This window comes from Humulus lupulus, chromosome 6, assembly GCF_963169125.1.
Source record: "Humulus lupulus chromosome 6, drHumLupu1.1, whole genome shotgun sequence".
In the NCBI taxonomy this organism is placed as follows: domain Eukaryota; kingdom Viridiplantae; phylum Streptophyta; class Magnoliopsida; order Rosales; family Cannabaceae; genus Humulus; species Humulus lupulus.
Genome location: NC_084798.1, coordinates 213,170,906 through 213,192,651, shown reverse-complemented (window position 1 = coordinate 213,192,651; position 21,746 = coordinate 213,170,906). Strand labels below are relative to the sequence as shown.

At 35.7% G+C, this 21,746-nt stretch overlaps 2 protein-coding genes and 1 long non-coding RNA gene across 5 annotated transcripts; 2 read left to right on the top strand and 1 right to left on the bottom strand.

The window, feature by feature from the left end:
- Positions 1–237: 237 nt before the first annotated feature.
- Positions 238–10,264, top strand: LOC133783179 (pentatricopeptide repeat-containing protein At2g18940, chloroplastic-like). 3 transcript variants are annotated; one of them, XM_062222726.1, is made up of 2 exons: positions 238–784; positions 9,790–10,264. In XM_062222726.1, the coding sequence occupies exons 1-2, from the start codon at positions 373–375 to the stop codon at positions 9,855–9,857; spliced, it is 480 nt and encodes a 159-aa protein (XP_062078710.1). In that variant the 5' UTR covers positions 238–372; the 3' UTR covers positions 9,858–10,264. The 3 variants fall into 3 exon arrangements, with proteins under 3 accessions (XP_062078710.1, XP_062078711.1, XP_062078712.1); XM_062222727.1 differs by lacking the exon at positions 9,790–10,264 and adding an exon at positions 885–985 and having other exon boundaries at positions 241–784; XM_062222728.1 differs by lacking the exon at positions 9,790–10,264 and adding an exon at positions 856–985 and having other exon boundaries at positions 241–784.
- A 3,459-nt stretch (positions 10,265–13,723) lies between these two features.
- Positions 13,724–14,184, top strand: LOC133784468 (uncharacterized). The gene is made up of 3 exons (XR_009871356.1): positions 13,724–13,846; positions 13,926–14,041; positions 14,152–14,184. It is a non-coding gene; the product is annotated as an uncharacterized LOC133784468 (long non-coding RNA).
- Positions 14,185–20,092: 5,908 nt separating this feature from the next.
- Positions 20,093–21,385, bottom strand: LOC133785989 (uncharacterized). Its single transcript, XM_062225200.1, has one exon. The coding sequence runs from the start codon at positions 21,383–21,385 to the stop codon at positions 20,093–20,095; it is 1,293 nt and encodes a 430-aa protein (XP_062081184.1).
- Between the last annotated feature and the right edge of the window lie 361 nt (positions 21,386–21,746).

Below are 21,746 nucleotides of genomic sequence, written 5' to 3'. Positions count from 1 at the left end.
AATATTTAGAATAAAATAGTAATTTGTTAAAGGGTGTATTTGGTAATATATGATATTAAATAGATGATTATGCTATTTTACTATAAAATTAAAAACATGTACATTTACTTATTTTCACACAACATTAAAGTTGATTTTGCACCATGTGTACGCTTATTACCAAATTTTTAGTATTAATAAAACTACCATTTATTATACTCTTGTCTCTTCTCTAAAGAAAATAAAAAACCAATCTTTCTATCCAAAATTCGATCTTGAATCAACACCAATCATCTCTATCTCACTGTCATCAAAATGCAAACTTTCTTTCATTCTCACATTTTCCACTTCTCACTCTTCCCATAACCAAAGCTTTGAACACTATCATCATCAATGGAGGGTTCCCTCTTCCCCTCAAGACCTGTATATCCCACCCCTTCAAATAAACCAACCCAACCAAACTTCCCGCCATGGAAGCTCAATCCAACAACAGCCCAACCTCCACCTCCACCACCTCCTCCTACTCAATCCCCATCTCCATCCTCATTCCCCATTGATTCTCTCCTCCAACACCTTCTACACCTTTCTTCGTCTCCAAAAACTCCTCACACTGTTAAACCTGTGAAGCCACATCATTTCAGCAATGCCCATTTGCGTTCTCTTAAACTTTCGGTTGATTCTACTCAGAAACAGCTTGAAAATGGCGGTTACGAAAAACCCACATCGGTTTTGGTCTCTCAGCTGGAGGAGGACGAAGAAGAAGGTCGTTTGGAAACTGGGTTCCTTGAGTTTCTCACAACAAAGGGTAAGATGCTGTTTAATTCGATTGTAGAGTTGCCTTTGGATGATTTGAATGGTTATTTTGATTCTGTAAAGGTTGAGTTGGTTGAGGTTGATTTGATGAGTCTGTTGAAAGCTTTGGACCTTTCTGGGAATTGGGAAAGATCCCTTTTGTTGTTTGAATGGGTTTTATCGAATTTGTGGCCTGCGAAAGTGAAACTTAATAGCCAGGTTATTGAACTCATGGTTAGGATTCTTGGTAGAGAATCATAGCATACAATTGCATCTAAGCTGTTTGATGAAATTTCTCTAGATGAATTCTCGCTTGATATTCGAGAGAATTCATCTAGAGAACAAAAGCTAGTAACTGAAAATTTTAGATAGCAATTTACAATCCTTTAGTCCCCAAAAATTAACTATTAGCCTCCCAATACTGCCTGGAATTTGGTATCCCTTTCAAAATTTTAGCATTCCCAACAATATATACACACTCACACACACATGAGAGCACTAACCAACAAAGGACATGGCAACAAAATCAAACAATTTCCACCAATTTGATTTTTTTAAAGAAACCTCCATGCCAAAAATATATATGTTGCCAAAAAGAAAAGAATAAGTGGCCAAATCAAATTACAGTAAGAACATATGGTTGTGTGACTAATTCATGTTAGTGCTATTTTTCAATGTCAAAAATAATATTAGTTATATGATATTTTGAATCTCCATCATAATGTGAATAACTCAATGAAATAAAATTTCTCTGTATATTATTTCCTTAAACAATGAGAACCAAACAAACTGTGATATCGAAGTCTCATACAGCAATGAAGCAAATTTTAAAAAAGCATATAGGTACATTGCAGATGTAAAGGATGTTAATCAAAACATAAAACACTACAACATGAACATGGGTGATAATCTCATTAGAAATTGTAGCTTTTATAGTACTTTATTTTGCTTAAAACACAATAACTGACTGAAAAAATATCAAACAAACATATTGACAACAAGATTATTATCAACTTAATTCCTAGGAAAAGATACCCAAAATAACGAAATTTATAACAAACGTGTAAGAAACCTTGAACTACAATGTTGGATATTTCCTGAAACAAGAATTAAACCCCACCATGAAAAAAAAGTTCCATTTATATATATGAAATGGTCAAAGTATTTTGACGAACAAACATAATAGGCCCAAAATTCTACCCATATCATCAAACTCCATCAACAATTATCCTCTCAAAGATCACCATCACACACCTTAATATTTCATTCGGAAATATATATAAACACATCTCTCTATATACATTTTCATATATAGAAGAAAAAGTTGGTGGTGATCAGCTCAACATTAAGAAGAAGATTGAACTAAGCGACCCTAAGCAATCCATAGTTGTAGAAGGTCGCTTAGTATATTTTAACATTAACAAGAAAATTATACCGAGAGATCATAAACAGACCCTCAATTACACTAGTCGAATCTATGGGGTACATATGGTCTCAGAGTTTAATTTTCAATTTAGTACTCATATAATTTTTCAGAATAGTAATGAAATCTAATAATGAAAATAAACTTAAAATTATAGTATTTTCAATTTTTTTTAATTTGTACATCAACAAAGTCAAAATCAAAATCATTCTAATCCATTAATAATCTTAATCATTCTAATTCATTAAACTTATAATCATAATGTTACTTCTTAATTTGATTTGATTTGATTTGATGAAGGCTGACTAAATGCAGTTGATTCCTCCATTGCTTCTATTATATTTTCTTCAAAACAAATAAATTAAGATAGAAAGTGAATGAGTGAAAGTGAAACTATTATGAGACAAAATGATATTTTAGTGAAATTGAGTTTTCGCTCTCTCTCTCTCGGTTGTCCTTCTTCTCCTTTGAAGTTCTGTCACCGGTAGTGTTCGAGTTCGAAGTGGTGATTGTGGTCTCTTGGTCGTGTTTTCGTTATGGATTCCGATGAGCTAGTCGCGCTTCAATACGCTTTAGATGTTGATACGTCTGATGAAACTATTTAAGGAGATCTTGATGTGAACGTTATCTCTAAGGGGTTAGAGAAGGTCGCTCGTTCTCTTGTTGGATGTATCATTTCGGCACGTAATATACCCCGTGAGGCTGTTTTGATTTCAACTAATAATATGTGGAAGTTAAAGGGGACTTTTGAGGTTGATCTTCTCAAACCCAATCTGTTTCTCTTTAAGTTTGTTCTTGACGACGATCGTCTTCGTGTTCTGAGAGGCGGACCGTGGATAGTGGAGCACTCCTTATTGGTTTTGGCTGAACCAACTGGGATCGGTAACTACTCGGATTTGTGTTTTAATCATGTTTCTTTCTGGATTCAGTTGCATAACTTACCGATTTGCTGTCTTTCGACTGAGGTTGGATACGAAGTTGGTGCGCTTATTGGCCCTGTGATTGAGGTGGCGTCTGGGTCGTTTGGTGATCATTTGGGTCGTTTTCTCCGAGTACGGATTTCCATTGACATTACTAAACCCCTTCCCCGTGCCGTTAAGGTTGGTTTAGTCTCTGGTATGGATAAAAATCTTGTTGCTTTGAAATTTGAACATCTCCCGGACCTCTGTTTTAATTGCGGTATTATCGGGCACCCGATTAGAAAATGTAAAGCTAAAGTTTTTAGTATGAATGGGAAACATTGCTTCAAGTATGGAGAATGGATCAAAGCCTTGCCCTCTGCGAAACATTTTGCCCCGGTTAAACGTTCTCGTGTGGTCGCTCAGAGTGGTTCTGGTTCGGAGCCCAGTGGTGCGACGACAAGGGCGGCTGCTGATCCGGTTTGGAAGGAAAAAGCTCCGACTGGTTGCATGCGCCCACCACGCCCCGATTTACGCCAGCATTCAGGGAAGGGGAAGGCTAAGTTTTCGGAACCTGTTGGCACAGCTGTTGCTATCCCGAAAACTTCTCCTTCTAACGACATTGTTATTGATGAGGATAGTGTACCCGTGATTGACTGTGGCAGAAATTCTATTACTGGAAATGATAATATTAATGGGAAAAAAACTGATTTTGTGGCTCTTAAAAAAGTTATTCCTAAAGATCCTCCTTCTTTATGCCCCTCTATTTGCTCGGGTATAAATTCTCTTAATATTGGCAAAAATTTGACTTCCTCTTTTATTAGTAGTGTGGACCCTACTGTTGAAAGTCTTCCTTTGGATTTTAATCCTTTAAATAATATTGATGTTGTGGTGGACTTGAGTGGGGACACTTCCTCACGTAACATTTATTTGCATGGGGAGAAATCATTTATGCATGGGTCTATTCCCATTGAGAAGATAGATGGTGTTCCTATTATTAATTCTCTTAATAATACTGATGCTGGTTTTGACTTGAAAGGGGACCCTTCCTCACGTGCAATTAGTTTGCATGAAGAACTCTCTCACGTACATGAGACTACCCCCTTCGTGATGCCAAACAGTGCAGTCATTTTTGGCTCTAAGTCACAAACCAGCTCTCTCCCTCCTCCTCCCTTTGCCGCTGGAAGCAAGAGACGTATACTCCCTGCCTCTTTTGGAGTTGTCACTGCTTCGCGTAGCCGCCGGGGACGCAAAGCTGGTATCCATACGGGATCTCGTGGTGATCTTTTAGCTGTCCAAAAACCATCTCGTGTGGTCAAAAGAAAATTAAAGAGCCAAGCGGAACCTCAACTCTTGAGCTCTTTGGTTGATGAGGTGTTGGTCCCTCTTTCTGTTGCTTCGGATGTTTTACCGGGAGTGGTTGACGATGAAGCTAATGACACTACCTCAACGGCGGACCTAGCGGTGGAGCTAGGCCGCTGAGCATTATGAATTGCCTCGTGTGGAACGTTCAAGGTCTACGCCAGGACCGGACGTTCCAAGCTTTGAGTGGCCACGTTAAGAGTTTGAAGCCAGACTTTATTTTTCTGTCCGAAACTCTTAGTTCACAGTCTCAATTGGAAGTTCTTCGAGTTCGCCTTGGTTTTTGTGGTAAGATTGTTGTTGAGAAAATTGGTCGTAGCGGTGGTCTCTGTCTGATGTGGGGGGACTCCGTTGATGTTGAGCTTATCCAATTCTCTAAGTTTCATATTGACGTGTTTATCCATGTTGTTGGTTCCCCTTCTTGGCGTTTTACGGGGTTGTATGGTCAACCTGATGCTAGCCTTAGGAAGGATTTCTGGCGTTTCTTGGGTATGTTGGCTTCGTCTTATGACGGTCCTTGGTTGTGCGGGGGTGATTTGAACGAAATTATTATTGCTAGTGAGAAAGATGGTGCGGCGTCTAGGCCCAATTACCTCATGAGAAACTTCAAACAAGCTTTATCTGATTGTGATCTTGTTGATTTGGGCTTCTCGGGGCCGAAGTTCACTTGGTGTAATCGGCACAAAGATAGCACGTTCACTCAGGTACGTCTTGACCGCATGCTTGGTAATCCGAAATGGTTCGATTTGTTCCCTTATTTTTCTGTGTCTCATCTTAGCTTTTGGGGTTCTGATCATCGACCTCTTCATGTCCACTTTAATCATACTAATGACGGCGTTAAGGGGAATGTGTTGCTTAAGTCTCGGTTTCATTATGAGACTGCTTGGGAGGAGGATGAGGAATGTGGGAATATTATTTCTTCGGCATGGAATAGTGGTGTGGGGCATAGCTTTGAGACTTTGGCTACTAAAATTGCTAATGTTGCCACTAATCTTGGTCGTTGGAACAGTACTGTGTTTAAAAGGCATCATAATAATATTATGAAAAAGCAAAAACAATTAAAAAGTTTGGATGCTTCTCTCTCGGCTGCTAATTTGAAAGATTATGTGTCTCTTGAGAAGGATTTGGATGTGCTTCATTACAAAGAAGAAAAATATTGGGCACCCCACTCCAAGCAGAATTGGCTCAAGCTGGGTGACCGCAACACTGCGTATTTTCATAAGAGTGCCACTGCTCGGAAAAAAGAAACTTTATTGGCTCTCTTTTTGATAAGAATGATACTGAAGTGTTCGATCAAGATAACCTCGCGGGTGTCTTTCAAGACTATTTCCAATCTATCTTTGAGTCTGATTCTCCTACATGTGCTAATATGGATCTTGTTCTTAATGCTATTGTTCCCAAGGTCACTTCTCGTATGAACGATCAACTGACTAGACCCTATATTGGCGAGGATGTGAGGAAGGCTCTTTTCCAAATGAGCCCTTCTAAAAGTCCTGGTAAGGATGGTATGTCTGCAGGCTTCTATCAGAAATATTGGGATACTGTTGGTCCTGAAGTTAGCGCTGTTTGTCTCCGTTTTTTGAATGAGGGTGGGCATATTAAAGGTATCAATTCTACTCTCATCACTCTTATCCCAAAAATTGATGATCCTAAACATGCTTCGGATTTTCGTCCTATTAGTTTGTGTAATGTGCTTTACAAGATTATTGCAAAATCTATGACTAATCGTTTACGTGAGATTCTGGGTTCAGTGATTTCTGATGAGCAGAGTGCCTTCCTCCCTGGACGTCTTATCACTGATAATTCTATGATTGGCTTTGAATGTGTCAACCATCTAAAACGGCGTGTTAAAAGTAAAACAAGTGCTTTTGCTCTCAAGCTTGACATGTCTAAAGCCTATGATCGTGTTGAATGGAGGTTCCTATGTAGCCTTATGAGGAAACTGGGCTTTCATGAGAAATGGATCAGTTTAGTTCTGGCTTGTATCTCTTCGGTAGACTATGCTTTTAATCTGAATGGTGAAATATTGGGCAATATTATTCCTGGCAGGGGTCTTCGACAAGGTGATCCTCTGTCACCCTTTCTATTTCTGATCTGTACTGAAGGATTGTCTGCTCTAGTTCAGCGTGATGTGTGAAGTGGGAAACAATTCTCTCAACAACTTGACTCTCTCTCACAACTTGTTAACACACATAGAGCCACTTCCATGGAATGGGCTAAGATACCTTGATCTTAGCTCCAACTTGTTTTCAGGAACTCTTCCAATTATTTCATCATCAATTCTATGGTTCTTCTTAGTAGCCAAAAATCAATTTGAGGGAGAGATCTCAACTTCCTTTTGCAAACAGACATCCCTTGTAGTGCTTGATTTATCTTCTAATAATTTGAGTGGCATCATTCCTGAATGCATGAGAAAATTTAGCAAACAGCTTTCAGTCATGAATTTTGCTAGGAACAAACTGTATGGCACTGTCCCCAACACATTTTCATAAGTAGTTTGCTATGAACTAGTAATGATTTCTTTTTATTTTCCCCCCAACATATGAATTAGTTATTAAGAGTTTGGGGTTTAGTATTTGGTGATTCATTAGAAAATTTGGAATATAACTAGGCAAGTAGTTTTTTGGCTGGTTTTAACTTATGGCTACATCTCTTTCCAGATTCAATAATAATTGAGTCTTGTGGGATAGACTTGTTAGGATATTGTTAGTTGATTGTTATAATTTTGTTTAACGCCCAAAATGTGACTACACTAAGCGGTAGTTGTAGTAAGATCGGGCGGTCGATCCACAAGGAGGTAACCTAAAATCAAAAGGTTAGTAGAAAATAGCACAAAAAGTTAGTAACAAGAAGTAAATAAAATTGTAAATGGAAAGAGGTTTGAGATTTTGGTATTGAATTTTTTTGATGAAATGATAAAGTGAGATATGTGAGATAAATGTAAGATGTAATCAAGAGTTTGAGAAATGGAAAGGTTTCAAGAATCATCCATATGCTTGCTTAGTTACTTGGTTACTTGATTTACAAAAATACACAAGTAAATAGTTCACATCCCAACATTTACTTGGAAAATCTAACATTAAAGTTCATAGTTTTTCTAACAAAAGTTCATTTGAGTTATAAAGTTCTTTACTTTAAAAGCACAATGTTAATCTTATGAAAAATCTAAAAATGACAAAATACCCAAGGGCAATAATGCAATAGAAGATTAGACATAAAATTATGTATCAATATTACTTTTACTAATTAGAAGCACATAGAAAGAGCATGACTAATCCTATATACTATTAGCATAAGTAAATAAAGATAACCAAATAAAGATAGAGATGAAATAACATAAATAACTCAAATATATTACATTAAGAACATAGTAAATCAAAGTAGCAAAATAACATCACTTGCATATGGAATCATCCCTAACCTTCCTAGGAAGATTAGGCCATTATGCTCATGATTCTCACAAAATTCTAAGAAGAAAATATGAGAAGAAAGTGAGTGGAAATTTTGCTATAGTTTCACTACTCTAAAAATTACATACCAAATGTGAAGAAAGTGTCCCTATTTATAGATGGGGAAAATGACTAAAAAGAAATTAAACAACAAAATGAGGTTTACAAAATAAATCTGAAATATTAATAATAAAATATGATTTTGAAAAATCAAATCTTATTATTAATATTACCCTAGCTATTTTTGTGTACAGTCAAAATGCTCTTTTTCTAAAATACCACAAAAACATAATCTATAAAGCTCAAAATAGCAATTTACAAAGCCCAATACCCACAAAACATGGTTGGTGACACAAGAGGGTTTTGACCCATTTCCAACCAATGAGAGAGTGCCACGTAGGCAGCTTTGGCTGAAGAAAATGCCTTGGTCGTTGGGTGCCTTGGGCCTTTGGAGGGAATTGATGCATTGGGGAGAATTGATGTCTTGGGCTTGTTGGGCTTGTTGGGTCAATGGCTGAAGAGAAATATGCATATATGCATATATGTGGTCTGATGGTCACGCGTAGAATGGTTGAAGGGAGGAGCTGAAAGCTGAAGGAGTTAAGGTGAAGAAGCTGCTGGCGGCGACGTGGCAGGGCGTGGTTGGCTGGCAGGCGGGTGGCTCGGCAGCTCGGCTCGGAAGCTCGGCTCGGAAGCTCGGCTCGCGTGGCTTGAGCTGGCTGCAGTGGCTGGAGAGAACAGTGGGCCTGGGCCGAATTCTGGGCCTAATTCCTCAAAATTACCACTTTCTTCATTTTCCTTTTCAATTTTAGCCATTCTTTGTCCTCTTTTTTTTTATTAATGTCCAAATGCAATTTATTTCCTGAAAATTAAACATAAATTAAATTAAAATTAATATTTTCAATTATAAAATATATTACAATAAATTCATGAAAATATTAATTAAAACTTAATTTATTTTACACTTTAAAACTAATAAATTTGCATTTTTGAGCACTAATCAAATTTACATGGGTGTTAGTAAGATTTTGTATTTTCTTTTTCTTTTCTGTGAATCGTATGCCACTCTACCGTTCAACTGCAACTTGCATCCAAATTTATTCAATGATTTGATCTTTTTTGTCTTTTTTTAGATAAGTTTTAGATATGTGTTTCAATGATTCTATTCTGTTGACCCAGCAAGAACACTTCTTTTCACTTTCTTTCAGGTGGTTTTTTCTTCTTTTTTATCTTTTTCCCTTTTATTCATTTGAGGAAATTGAAATTTAACGGTGCTATATTAGTCTTTAGTTTTTTCAACTGTTTTGGTACTGAAAACTAACATGTTTTATTTTTTGAGGTTTCAAATGCTCTGATTTGAATTTGAACAGAAATTACTATTAAAAGTTATGAAAAATAGGAACTCAAATGGAGGAAAATGATAAGAACTTGTTTATGAAAAATAGGAAAACACTTCTGCTGTTAATTGTTGTTTTTGCAATGTTGTATTGGATCACAAATTGACGTCGAAGTCATTGAATTGTAAACCGTGAGACGAAGAATAATTGTTGTTTTAATATGTGTTTTGAGTCATCCAATATGTCTAATTTTCTCTGGAGCAGTAGCAATTTCATATTGAATTTTACAATTTGTTAATTTCTGGAACTGACCTTAAGTTTTGATATTTTCCCACTTTGAATTTGAACCCTTCTTGTGTTCTTTTTTGTGTGTATGAACTTTGACAGTTCTGGCCCATTTCTAAATAGGTCCATTATTTCAATACATGAACTTGACAGAGTTGGTTAATTTTTCATTATAACTTTGGTCAATAAACTGGACTTTTTTTAGTTATGTGGTTTGTTTATGTTGCTTTATTCCAATTTTAGTTAAAGCCAAAATCTTTCAGGATTGCTTGAGGAAGTACTAGCTTTATTGTTTGTGGGCATTCTTGCTTGGGCATATCAAGCAATCTGACCTCGTCCCAAGATAGTGCCAAGCATAAACTTGTCTTTGTCCCTGGATTTGATTGTTGCAAGCATGACACATTAGCCAAATACCTGTCTTTGGTACTTGTCTTCATCTCTCTTTTATTCTATACCTATGTTCAATCTTTTTTGAATATCTGAAGAGTTCATTTTCGTGTGTCTGATGGAGTAATGGTGATTAAGAGAAATCTTGTTTCCGATAAGAGTTTTCGTCCTTTTAGATCAGAACTTTACATTTGAGGGTGAAGATTGAATAAGCCTTTGGTGGCTCTGAGTTGTGTTTTGTTGGATTAATCAGTATGTTTGATACTTTTGATTTAGATTGAATATAAATGTGTTTTTCTGTATTGTTAAATATGATTTTAAGAAAGAAATGTAATTTTGTATTGTTAAATATGATGGCATGGGCAAATATATATATTATATATATATATATATATACACATAGATATAAATAAGCTGTATTTTTTTTTTATTTCTGGTATGATATTTAGTAACAGTTAATTATTATGTACAATTATTTGATTGTCGGCAAAAGTCAATAGTGTGCCTATAATTGTATGTGGCCGAGAAAACCTATAGAAAATATCTTTAGTAGAGTTCAAAACATTTTTTGACTCCAATTCAAGAGGTTGTCGAGCGACAACATTAACCAGGAATCTTTTATTTGGTCTCTGGTAAATTATAGAGGTTTCAGTAGTTTTTGTGCAATTCTTCAATAATAAACTGGGTTGGAACCCAACAAAGCAATGTAAGAAGTTAATCCACCATACACAATTTATTCTTAATCGTGGTCAGTAACAAAACATAGACAGACAAAAGTTCCATAAGAGACAACCGAAGCAGAATGAATAAAAAACTTAATTTTATCCAGTTGAGACAAACACACACAAACTAAAAACCAAACTATATTATCAAAGGAAACAAAAACAACAAGAACAATGGAGTGAATATAATAACATGATAACATGATAGCTAGGATAGAATATAATATACCCAAATAAGTTTGTGATACCCAAATAAACATTATTCTTACTGGTGGCCGAGAAAGCCTATAGAAAACATCCAAGGCATCTTTAGTAGAGTTCAAAACATTTTTTGACTCCGATTCAAGAGGTTGTCGAGCGACGGCAGGTCCTATATATCTACAGAAACGTTAAAATCATAAACTGAAAAGCCTAAATTTGTGCATTAAACAGACCAAACTTAGTGTCCCTCAGCCTAGTCAAAGAACAGTGATACAAATCTATGAGTCCAAAACAACCCCTTTTGTCCAAAAAAAAATAAAACAAATAGAGGCTAAAACCAAATAAAGTAGTGCATGGATAGAAGTGGAAAAAACAAACCTTTAGCTAATATAGAAGGAGTGGTAAAGGAGCCCAGAAGCAAAGAATCCATTGGCATTTTGTTTGAACCATAAAACTTCCTCAGTTCATTTACACCCAAAAAGAGAAAAAGATGGCGATGGTGATGATGATTCTAAGCCTCATTTGATAACTCCAAGTTCTGAGCTTTTTCAAAGATTCAATTTTGGAACAAGGGGAGTGAGTGAAGTGCGTGTGAAAGAGTAGAGTTATAAAGTAAGAGTGACTTCTCTCTGTTTAGACAATTTTAGTGACCCAATTGTTTCTTTTTGTTTGTTTATTCCCTTTAAATATTCATTATTTTTCCATTTGATTTAATGTTTAATAAATAAATAAAAATAAATCCAATGGCAAAAATAAAATAATAAATAAAGAAGGCCATTTCTGCAGTCCCTCACAGTCAAAATTTTAAAAAAAAAATTGATTAGTGGAGCATAACATATAGTAACAGAGTATATGAAGTAAATGGTTGAATGATCAAGAGTCATTATTTGTATTTACAATTTTTTATTGTTATTTGTTTTTGTGGAAATTAGTAGTAACTTGCATTTATTTTTTGTTGTGTTATTTTTTTTTTATGTTTGGTTTTATATTGTTATTTGGTTTTGATGTATTAGGTGTCTTTTTTTCTTACTTGTTTGTGAAATATTTTATGCTAAATTTGTAATTATTTTCTTTTATTATTTTATTTTTGTGGATTAGGGAAATGGTTTGTTTGCCATATATTTTTTTAGTTTGTTTGTCAAATTTTTGTTGGTGAATTTGGAAATTAGGATTTATTTGATGATTAATCTTTTGGATTTTTGTTTAAAAAAAAAAATTGGTGTGCAGTAGAACATACATAATTAATGAAATATTCAAACTACATTTGGTAAAGTTTAGTTGAAGTTGCTCATAAGATACACATGTTTAAAGTAGAGAGAACATTCACAACTTAGTTGATAACAAAATTATTATTTTGTTATTGATTGCGTGGAAGACCGAGTCAACCATTTGGGAAGTTTCGATATTGCGAGTGTATCGAATTGGGGGAATATGAAGTCTCTAAACCATTCAAATAAAATTATTTGAAGCATTATATAGCTATATGTAAGAAGTTAGTCTACCATACACATATCCAAAAGACAGAAGAAAAAAAACATGACTCAATTTATTCTTAATCGTTGTCAGTAACAAAACATAGACAAAAGCTCCATAAGATGTTTAAGTTGCAAGCAGAATCCATACAGAAGAGATTCAGCTAATTCATATGCTCAGGACATGAAGAGACAATCAAAACAGAAGGAATAAAAAACTTAATTTTATCCAATTGAGACAAACATACAAAAACTAAAAACCAAAAGAAGAGGGAAAAATTATATATGATGCTCCTGCGAGGTCTAAAACTACTCACAGCTATACAATTAAAAAACTATTCAACACGATTAAATAGTACCAATGTGGCAAGTGGATCGTATATATTTCTCGAACAACCTTAAAACTTTAGACTGGACATATAACCTTGAGGGCTTATATAAAATCATTCAATGCTACATTATAATTTAGCTCAATTTATTTACAACTTCAAACTATATTATAAAAAAAAAACTGGTTCTTAACTTCATACGAGATTTTTACGAGTTTCATAAACAAAAACAACAAGAACAATGGAGAAACATAAATTCATTTACTCAATCACATTCTCATCATGTAATTCTCACAGCAGTGTATAACGAATAAAGCAGATCAAGACATGTACTCACCAAAACAGGCGAGGTCCTAAGCTCCTCGTTCACTTCAGTCACATTTCCAGATACGAGAGAATAAATATCACTTGATGCCTAGCCATTTTAGAAATATCACTTTGGCCCTGTGTTACAGAAGCTCCTACTTCTGCCAATTCAACATACACTTTCCCCTTCATGGGAATCAGCTAACTTAAAATCATTCACACAACTACATCACAGAAATTAGATAAGTCAGTCAAAAACAACAAAAGCTAGTAACTGAAAATTTTAAATAGCAATTTACAATCCTTTAGTCCCCAAAAATTAACTATTCGCCTCCCAATACTGCCTGGAATTTGGTATCCCTTTCAAAGTTTTAGCATTCCCAACAATATATACACACTCACACACACATGAGAGCAGTAACCCACGAAGGACATGGCAACAAAAACAAACAATTTCCACCAATTTGATTTTTTTAAAGAAACCTCCATGCCAAAAATATATATTTTGCCAAAAATAAAAGAATAATAGTGGCGAAATCAAAATACAGAACATATGGTTATGTGACTAATTTATGTTAGTGCTATTTTTCAATGTCAAAAATAATATTAGTTATACGATTTTGATGAAAATGTAGTTGATTCCTCCATTGGTTCATTTATATTTTTTTCAAAACAAATAGATTAAGAGAGTAAGAGAAGGAGTGAAAGTCAAACTATTGTAGAAATAAGCAAAAGAAAATAAATACCAATAAATACAATGGTTGATGAGGATGGTCGGAGGAGCTCATCACCGGCAAAATAGAAAATGGTTGATGCTCTAGTCTCTTCAACAGAGAACAAGAGACGTGAGAGAGGAGGAAGACAATGGGTTCCTCGTATTTAGGTTTTGTTATATGTATTAAGGTAATATTATTACTCTAATATTAATGAATGCCACATTATCAGATTTTAAAAAAATAATAAATAAATAAAATATATAAAGGCCATCCATTTCGGCAAATTCCTCTTCTCACGCTAACCGGAGTTCTACTTCCTCCTCCCTGCAAGACCGGCCCTCACCTCCATGGACGGCGATTTTGATCTGTAAAAATATGATATGTATGTGTTTTATAGTTCTTTTGACATATATTATTTGATATTTTCATGAAGTAGGAGATAGCTGTGATATTATTCATTTTTTCTAATCTGCATTTCTTCTGGCAATGAAGGTCACCGTTAGAGCCTCTTCCTCTTTGTACCAATGGAGGAGCCTCTTCTATTCCGAGAAATACCTCAAACCCACCAGCTTTTTCACTCATTCTCAGGTACACAAATTAGACACCTATACTGTATTTTTTAACATTCTGTTTTCATGTAGCTTGATACTAGTACTTCAGCAACAACCAATTTTTACTAGCTTTGATGCTTTAGTTTTTTAGGTTATTAAGCTTATGGATGAGTTTTCTATCTTTTGAGTACGTATATGAGAAATAAAAATTATGTTTTTTGTTTATTTAATATCCTCCATGTTTGCACCAAGCTCTGTTTAGCCAGCTTTTTTAGCTGTACATTTACTTTCTGATTTCATGTAGTTTGGTACTATTACTTCATGAATAACAAATTCTTAATAGCATCAAAAGTTTGCTGTGAACTAGTAATGATTTCTTTTTATTTTCCCCCAACATATGACTTAGTTATTAAGAGTTTGGGGTTTAGTATTTGGTGATTCATTAGAAAATTTGGAATATAACTAGCAGGTAGCTTTTTGGCTGGTTTTAACTTATGGCTACATCTCTTTCTAGATTCATTAATAATTGAATCTTGTAGGATAGAATTGTTAGGATATTGTTACTGTTTAACTGCAACTTGCATCCAGATTTGATCTTTTTTGTCTTTTTTTAGATAAGTTTTAGATGTGTTTCAGTGATTCTATTCTGTTGAGCTAGCAAGAACACTTCTTTTCACTTTCCTTTAGGTGGTTTTTTCTTCTTTTTATCTTTTTCCCTTTTATTCATTTGAGGAAGTTGAAATTTAATGGTGCTATATTAGTCTTTAGTTTTTTCAACTGTTTTGGTACTGAAAACTAACATGTTTTATTGTTTGAGGTTTCAAATGCTCTGATTTGAATTTGAACAGAAATTACTATTAAAAGCTATGAAAAATAGGAACTACAAATGGAGGAAAATGATAAGAACTTGTTTATGAAAAATAGGAAAACACTTCTGCTGTTAATTGCTGTTTTTGCAATGTTGTATTAGATCACAAATTGACGTCGAAGTCATTGAATTGTAAACCGTGAGAACTAAGAATAATTGTTGTTTTAATATGTGTTTTGAGTCATCTAATATGTCTAATTTTCTCTAGAGTAGTAGCAATTTCATATTGAATTTTATAATTAGTTAAGAAAGTTGGTTAGGAGTTGTGCAAAAGGGTGTATAAATTCACTGGGGAGATAATTGGTGGCTTTCAAAGTCCAAACCTTCAATGTTTGGATATTTCATCAAATAAGTTGAGTGGTACTCTGGAATTGGAAAAGCTTTTAAATTTCAAAAGGTTAGCATATCTTGACCTTTCCTCTAATAATATTTCAGTGACTTTTGGAAACTCCAAAATCTATGGTCTGGATAATCTTGAGTATTTACTCCTGTCTCTTGCAACATTACTGAGTTGCCACACATTTTAAAATCTTCAAAAATATTATCTAGCTTAGACCTCTCCCATAATCATATTCAAGGACGTGTTCCTAAATGGTTATGGGAAGTGGGAAACAATTCTCTCAACAACTTGACTCTCTCTCACAACTTGTTAACACACATAGAGCCACTTCCATGGAATTGGCTAAGATACCTTGATCTTAGCTCCAACTTGTTTTCAAGATTACCTCTTCCAATTATTACATCATCAATTCTATGGTTCTTCTCAGTAGCCAAAAATCAATTTGAGGGAGAGATCTCAACTTCCTTTTGCAACAAGTCATCCCTTGTGGTGCTTGATTTATCTTCTAATAATTTGAGTGGCATCATTCCTGAATGCATGGAAAATTTAGCAAACAACTTTCAGTCTTGAATTTTGCTAGGAACAAATTGTATAGCACTGTACCCGACACATTTTCGAAAGAAAGTACTTTGAGAAATCTCAATCTAAATGGAAATCATCTAGAAGGACGATTGCCAAGATCATTGGAATATTGTAGAAATCTTCAAGTTCTAGATCTTTGAAATAACATCTTTAACGACTCATTTCCTCACTTGCTAGAATCTCTCCCAATGTTACGTGTTCTAGTCTTGAGATCTAATAGGTTTTATGGTCTCATAGGAAAACCTAAAACCAAATATCATTTTGGTGATTTAAGGATTATAGATTTATCCCACAATGAGTTTGACAGTGCTCTTCCAACAAAATATTTTGTCATGTTCAAAGCTATGATGAATACAGAGAATGTCCAACTGAAGTACATGGGAGATGATTATTACCAAGACTCTATAACAATGACCATGAAAGGTGAAAATTCTCCTATTTGGATTAAATTAATTGGTTAATTCAAATAATTAATCCAAGGATGTATGTAAAAACATGTTTTAACAGATTGCGGAAATGCTTAAACAGATGTATGATATGTATAAACAGAATTACTTAATCAGAAACGTAAAAATAAAGGACACACGAATTTTTACGTGGTATCAACAACCTTTGCAGGTTGTTACTAATCCACGGGGCCACGCCCAGAGAATGAAGTTTATTAGATAAGAATTATTCAAATTACAATCACCAATTGACTTATACAATCTTAAAGACTCCCTCTTTAAATTGTCGCAATCCCAGCCATTTGACACTTCCTAATAACACTTCCAAATGACTCATAAACTTGAACTCCCTTCAACTTCTGGTCCGTGCATTAATCATCCCGAAGAGTGACTCACACTACAAGCTTCTCCCGAAGCTCTTAAACAAGATGTCCTTGAGAGTTTTACCTGCAAAACAGTTAACAAAACATATGCAAGAAAAACAGAAAACAAAACACAAAGAGCTCTAGGACAAAAGCTCTCTGCACATGAAAACGGCACTTCAACAAAATATGAAATCAATCTCTGAAGTAATAACCTAATCGTCTAGGTCAGAAGCTTTTATAGAGAAACAAAAGCATAAATAAAGAATATTCACCATTGATTACTTGATGCACAAGATAATTCTAAATAAGGTAAATATCCACCTGTTTAGACAGAACCGGATTCTGCTGGAACCAAAAATACCCAGACTTTCCTAACCGAGACAAAAAGAATAAATGACAAGAATATTTCCAAGATAATTCCAGATTTATTCTATATACGGAAAGAGACATTACAGCAGAGAATATTACACGATAAACAGGATTTAATCAATAAATACAATATTAATTTTGACTAAAACCAAAAATGCCAATAAACTAAAAATAGAAACAAATCCCTCAAAATCGGGATTTTACAATCTCCCCCTTTGGCACTTTGGAAGGCAAAATTAATATAACACTCCTGCAAGAAAACAAGTTAGTGATTACCAAATAAAACTCCCCCTGCGAAAAAGCACAAGTAAGCACAAGTAATCAAAAACAAGTAATCATAAAAAACTCCCCCTCAAAAAGTAGAGGGTCCAGAGTTTGATGTTCACAAAAACTTAATAAATTGATGTTCACAAAAACTTAATAAAAATAAACCAGGAGTGCTTCTCCCCTTATTTGTCTGTCAAAATACCAAAGAAAATATAAAAGACCCCAAAAGACCAATGTTGTATGGCAAAATAAACAAACAAAATAAAAACAGTGGTCAGAAATTTGAAGCACGGGTGACAAGCAGCCGTAGGTCATGAATGGACTGCTGGATGATGGCAAACTTTGTGTGAAGATCAGCCATACTAGAACGAAGGAACGCCAATTCAGTAGCCACAGCAGGTGAATCTGTTGGGACAGAATCAGGGGGCAGGTCCTCTGATGCGAAATTGAGTGACTGAGGCTTCACTTTCTTGGCGCTTGGTGCTTCGCCAGACTCATTTGAAGAACCACCTGATCGGAATGAAACGGCAGTAGAAGCTAGGACCAAGTCTTCGGTCTCCAGTTTGATGTCATCATTCTGCATGCTAAGAATTTTATAAATGAGATGGGGAAATGGCAAATTAAGAGACTTACGATTACCTCTGCGGAAACCAACAATTTGATCAAAAATGTGTTTCGCCAGATCAACTTCTATGCCTGTGCCAACTTTATAAAGGAATGCGGCCAGGTCAAAATGTAACGACCCACTACTCTAGACTTTTTTGGACCATTAACGAAACTATACATAAAACTTACATTTTTGCGAAAATACCATAATTTATCAGAAACTTGTAGAAACAAAGTTTACTTTCATAAAATAAGTAGGATATGGGTACCCATTGTCTTTAAAACAAAAATAACTTAAAATCTAAAAAGAGTTACATAGAAAATGCGGAAAATACATTTAAAACCATAAAAAACATAAACAAGACTACATCCTCGAATCGAATAACGCTCGGCCCCTTGACTCCATTCACCATCGATACACATCCTCTAAGCATCACGAATCTTTCCACCTCTAAAGCTTATTTCCTGCACATAAACAGAAAGGAATGAACCTAATGCCCAGCAAGGAAAATCTAACACATAGTCATATACATAAACATAATTTCATAATAACGTAAAGACATATCATAACACATAATTCACTTATTATAATGGCCATTATTACTTGGGGTCCCATAGACTAAACAAGCTTATGCCCATAAGATTAGTGGGGTCCTACCAGCTAAATAGGCTTATGCCCACAATCTTTTTGGGGTCTTGTTAGTCAAATAGGGCATATGCCCAAGCCTACAACATACACATGCACAACATATTCATAACATACCCATATCATATCATAACACAAAAGATAACATAAACATAAACATATATATTCTAGCCTATTTTCCTTACCAAAGTTACCGGGATATAATGGACTGAGTTGGGACTTTTGGAACACTCCTAAAACCATAATGAACAAGAGTGAGTTGAAAGAAGGAACGAGATGAAATGAAAGAGAATAGGAAGACTAAACCATTAAAAGAAAATATGCTTACCACAACTTAAGTTCTTAAGAACTTGGATTCCCTAACCAAAATAAGAATGAGGTTAGGAAATTGAGTAGAAGACTAAGAGAAAGGAAACATAATACAGAAAGGAACTAGAGTTTTGGTTACCTCAAAGATTTTCAAGATCAATCTAACCTCCACCGAAATACTATAGAGCTCACTTCCCAAAGTGTTTGATAAGCTTATGATGTTTAAGCTTATAGTTTTTCCCCAAACCAGGTGTTTACACTCTCACACTCACTTAACACTAGCAGCTTCTGAACTTAGAGCAAATGGTGAATAATGGCTGGGTACTAGGTCCTATTTATAGAGTTTGGGAATGAAAATATCTTGATTTTACTTGAATAAAAATAATGGCTTTTTAGGTGAAAATCATTTGAATAATCGTTCAGCAGAGGCTGAAGACTCGTTCACAAGATGCTGGACTGTTGAAGGAGTTTGAATGGCTGAAAGGAAATGAATTCAAAAGAGTTTGAATCCATGCTGAAGGAGGCGATATATCGCCCCCTGTAGGCGATATATCGCCTGGGCCAGTATGCCCGAGGCGACCGTGCATCGTTTCGTGTTTTCCGTATCTACGTGCTGCGATATATCGCCCCCTATAGCTGCGATATATCGGCACACGCTGAATATTTAAACACGAAATTACACATTTTTAGCTAAGTTTGAATGGAGTAAACAGCCTTGACTAAGCCCTCAACGTACTCAAAGCTGCTGACTGACCCTATAACATTCAAACTTTACTCCTTATTATATTTAATCCTCCAAAATACTTAATCCTTAATTACCATTCATAACATGTGCTTAAAATCCTATTGGTTGAAGTCTAAACCTTATAATATAATACATATAATCCTTAATATCAGTCACTTTAATCAAACCTTAGGTTATACTTAATATTCTTAAACTATAGATTAAACTTAGAAAATCTATAAGTACTACTATGAGTGTCCAAATAATTCCCGGTCTGAACCAAAAATCCACAGTAACAAAGATAATGCTATAAATACTATCATACTATTATCTATCTTAGCTAAGTAAAGTTCTTGGACTCTACACAAAAGAAATTGTGTTAGTGTGAGACGTAGGCTTCCAGTTTGTAGTGGCAAACTTGTGGAGCACAACATACGTATTTGTCAGGTTGGTGACCAGCAGAACAGTGTTGGGAGACCACTGCATTCGTTGTCCCACGAGCTCGGACAATACTTCATCGCGATCAAGTGTTTCAGCAGCTTGGTCTTCAACAGTTGCAATCGGAATTTGGAGTGTGATTGCAATATCTTTAGGAGTGAAGGAGTACCATTGTCCGCGGACATAAACCTTTTCGAAGTGAGGGGACTTTGGATCAAGCACATCATGGGTAAGATTGGCATAAAACTCCTTCACAACACGCTCCACATAGCCAGACAGCTTCACCAGGGACCCAACCCACTCACGGGTTTGAAGCAAGATGAGAACTCCGAAGGACCTATGATCACTAAGAACAAAATTCCTCTCGGGAAGGAACTTACGATGGGCATACAACATCATATCTCGTTCATTATCATTATAACAGAAGGAATAAGAGTGAGGTTGAAATTTTACCACTGACTTAGTAAGAGGAGTACTAGACCGAGAGATGGGTTTCTTGCCTTTCCCCTTGGATGAGGGTTTTGTTACCACAGGACTGGGAACAGCGGCGACAGGGCTTGGGACTGTGTCCACATCTGGATCAGACGACGCAACATCTTCCTCTTCCCTTGGCTTAGAGTCGGTGGCTGCTTCTTCAGGTTCCTGAGACAGCTCTTTGTGAGAGACCACTTTCTCTGGGATATCTTCTGTGGATTCTTCAGCCACTGTTTCTTCTTCTTCATCTGCCTCAGAAGTGGACGGTGATGGTGGGTTGTCCTTGAGACGTTTCTTGACCGAGGATAGAGAGACAGTCGATTCGGAGGGCGTTTTCCTCTTCAAAAAACCTTTGGCATATGTCTTTGGTGGGAGAGACGACTTCTTTGGTGGAGAGGGTTTGACAGACCCTTTTTCGGATGCCCTAGTATTGTTGGTTGGAGCGCTCTGAGAAGAAGGAATAACAGATTCCTTTTCGGTCACCACCCCTTTAGGTGGTGGTGACGACACAGGGACAGCAGCATCAACATCGGGGAACACCAGAGGGGTCGCCGTGGGAACCGGAGTTGTCTTCTTACGCGGCTTCATTTTGGGTGTTGTCCCCGCAAATGAACTAGGCGTCGAGACGGACTTGGGAAGAGCAGAGGCAGACGACAAGGCTGTGCTGTCAGGTGTTTCAGACAGAGGTTTCGAGAGATTGGTTGGAGTTTTCTTTGAGTGTGCTCCTCTGGTCCTCACCATGGTATCTATAACTCAAGAAAAAAAAACAAAGACAAGAAATAACAGCCAAGAAGATGAAGAAGAATTAGAGAAATTGTGTGAGAGAGACAAGAGGAAGAAACCTTTATATAAAGGACCAAACCGGTCGTGATCTTTCCATTACTCAAAATGGACGGTTAATTGCCCAAAAATCTGTCACATCTCTCTGAAATAACTGCTCAAATCTCATATGGAAGTGATGTTTCCTTTTTTCAAAAAGATTTCTCATTAAGACCAAATATCCTCATCATGACACACGATCTCCTTTCTCCCTTCCTTTACAATTTTCTTTCCCTTTTTATTTCAAAAAATACAACAATAGAAGAACACAAAAGGAAACCGA

What these genes read in the sequence shown, in the direction of transcription:
- LOC133783179 (XM_062222726.1), top strand. Translation starts at nt 373, where the DNA reads ATGGAGGGTTCCCTCTTCCCCTCAAGACCTGTATATCCCACCCCTTCA. An exon ending in TGAGTTTCTCACAACAAAGG is followed by an intron (nt 785 to 9,789) that starts GTAAGATGCTGT and finishes AAAATCTTTCAG; the next exon opens with GATTGCTTGAGGAAGTACTA.
- LOC133785989 (XM_062225200.1), bottom strand. Translation starts at nt 21,385, where the DNA reads ATGGTGAGGACCAGAGGAGCACACTCAAAGAAAACTCCAACCAATCTC.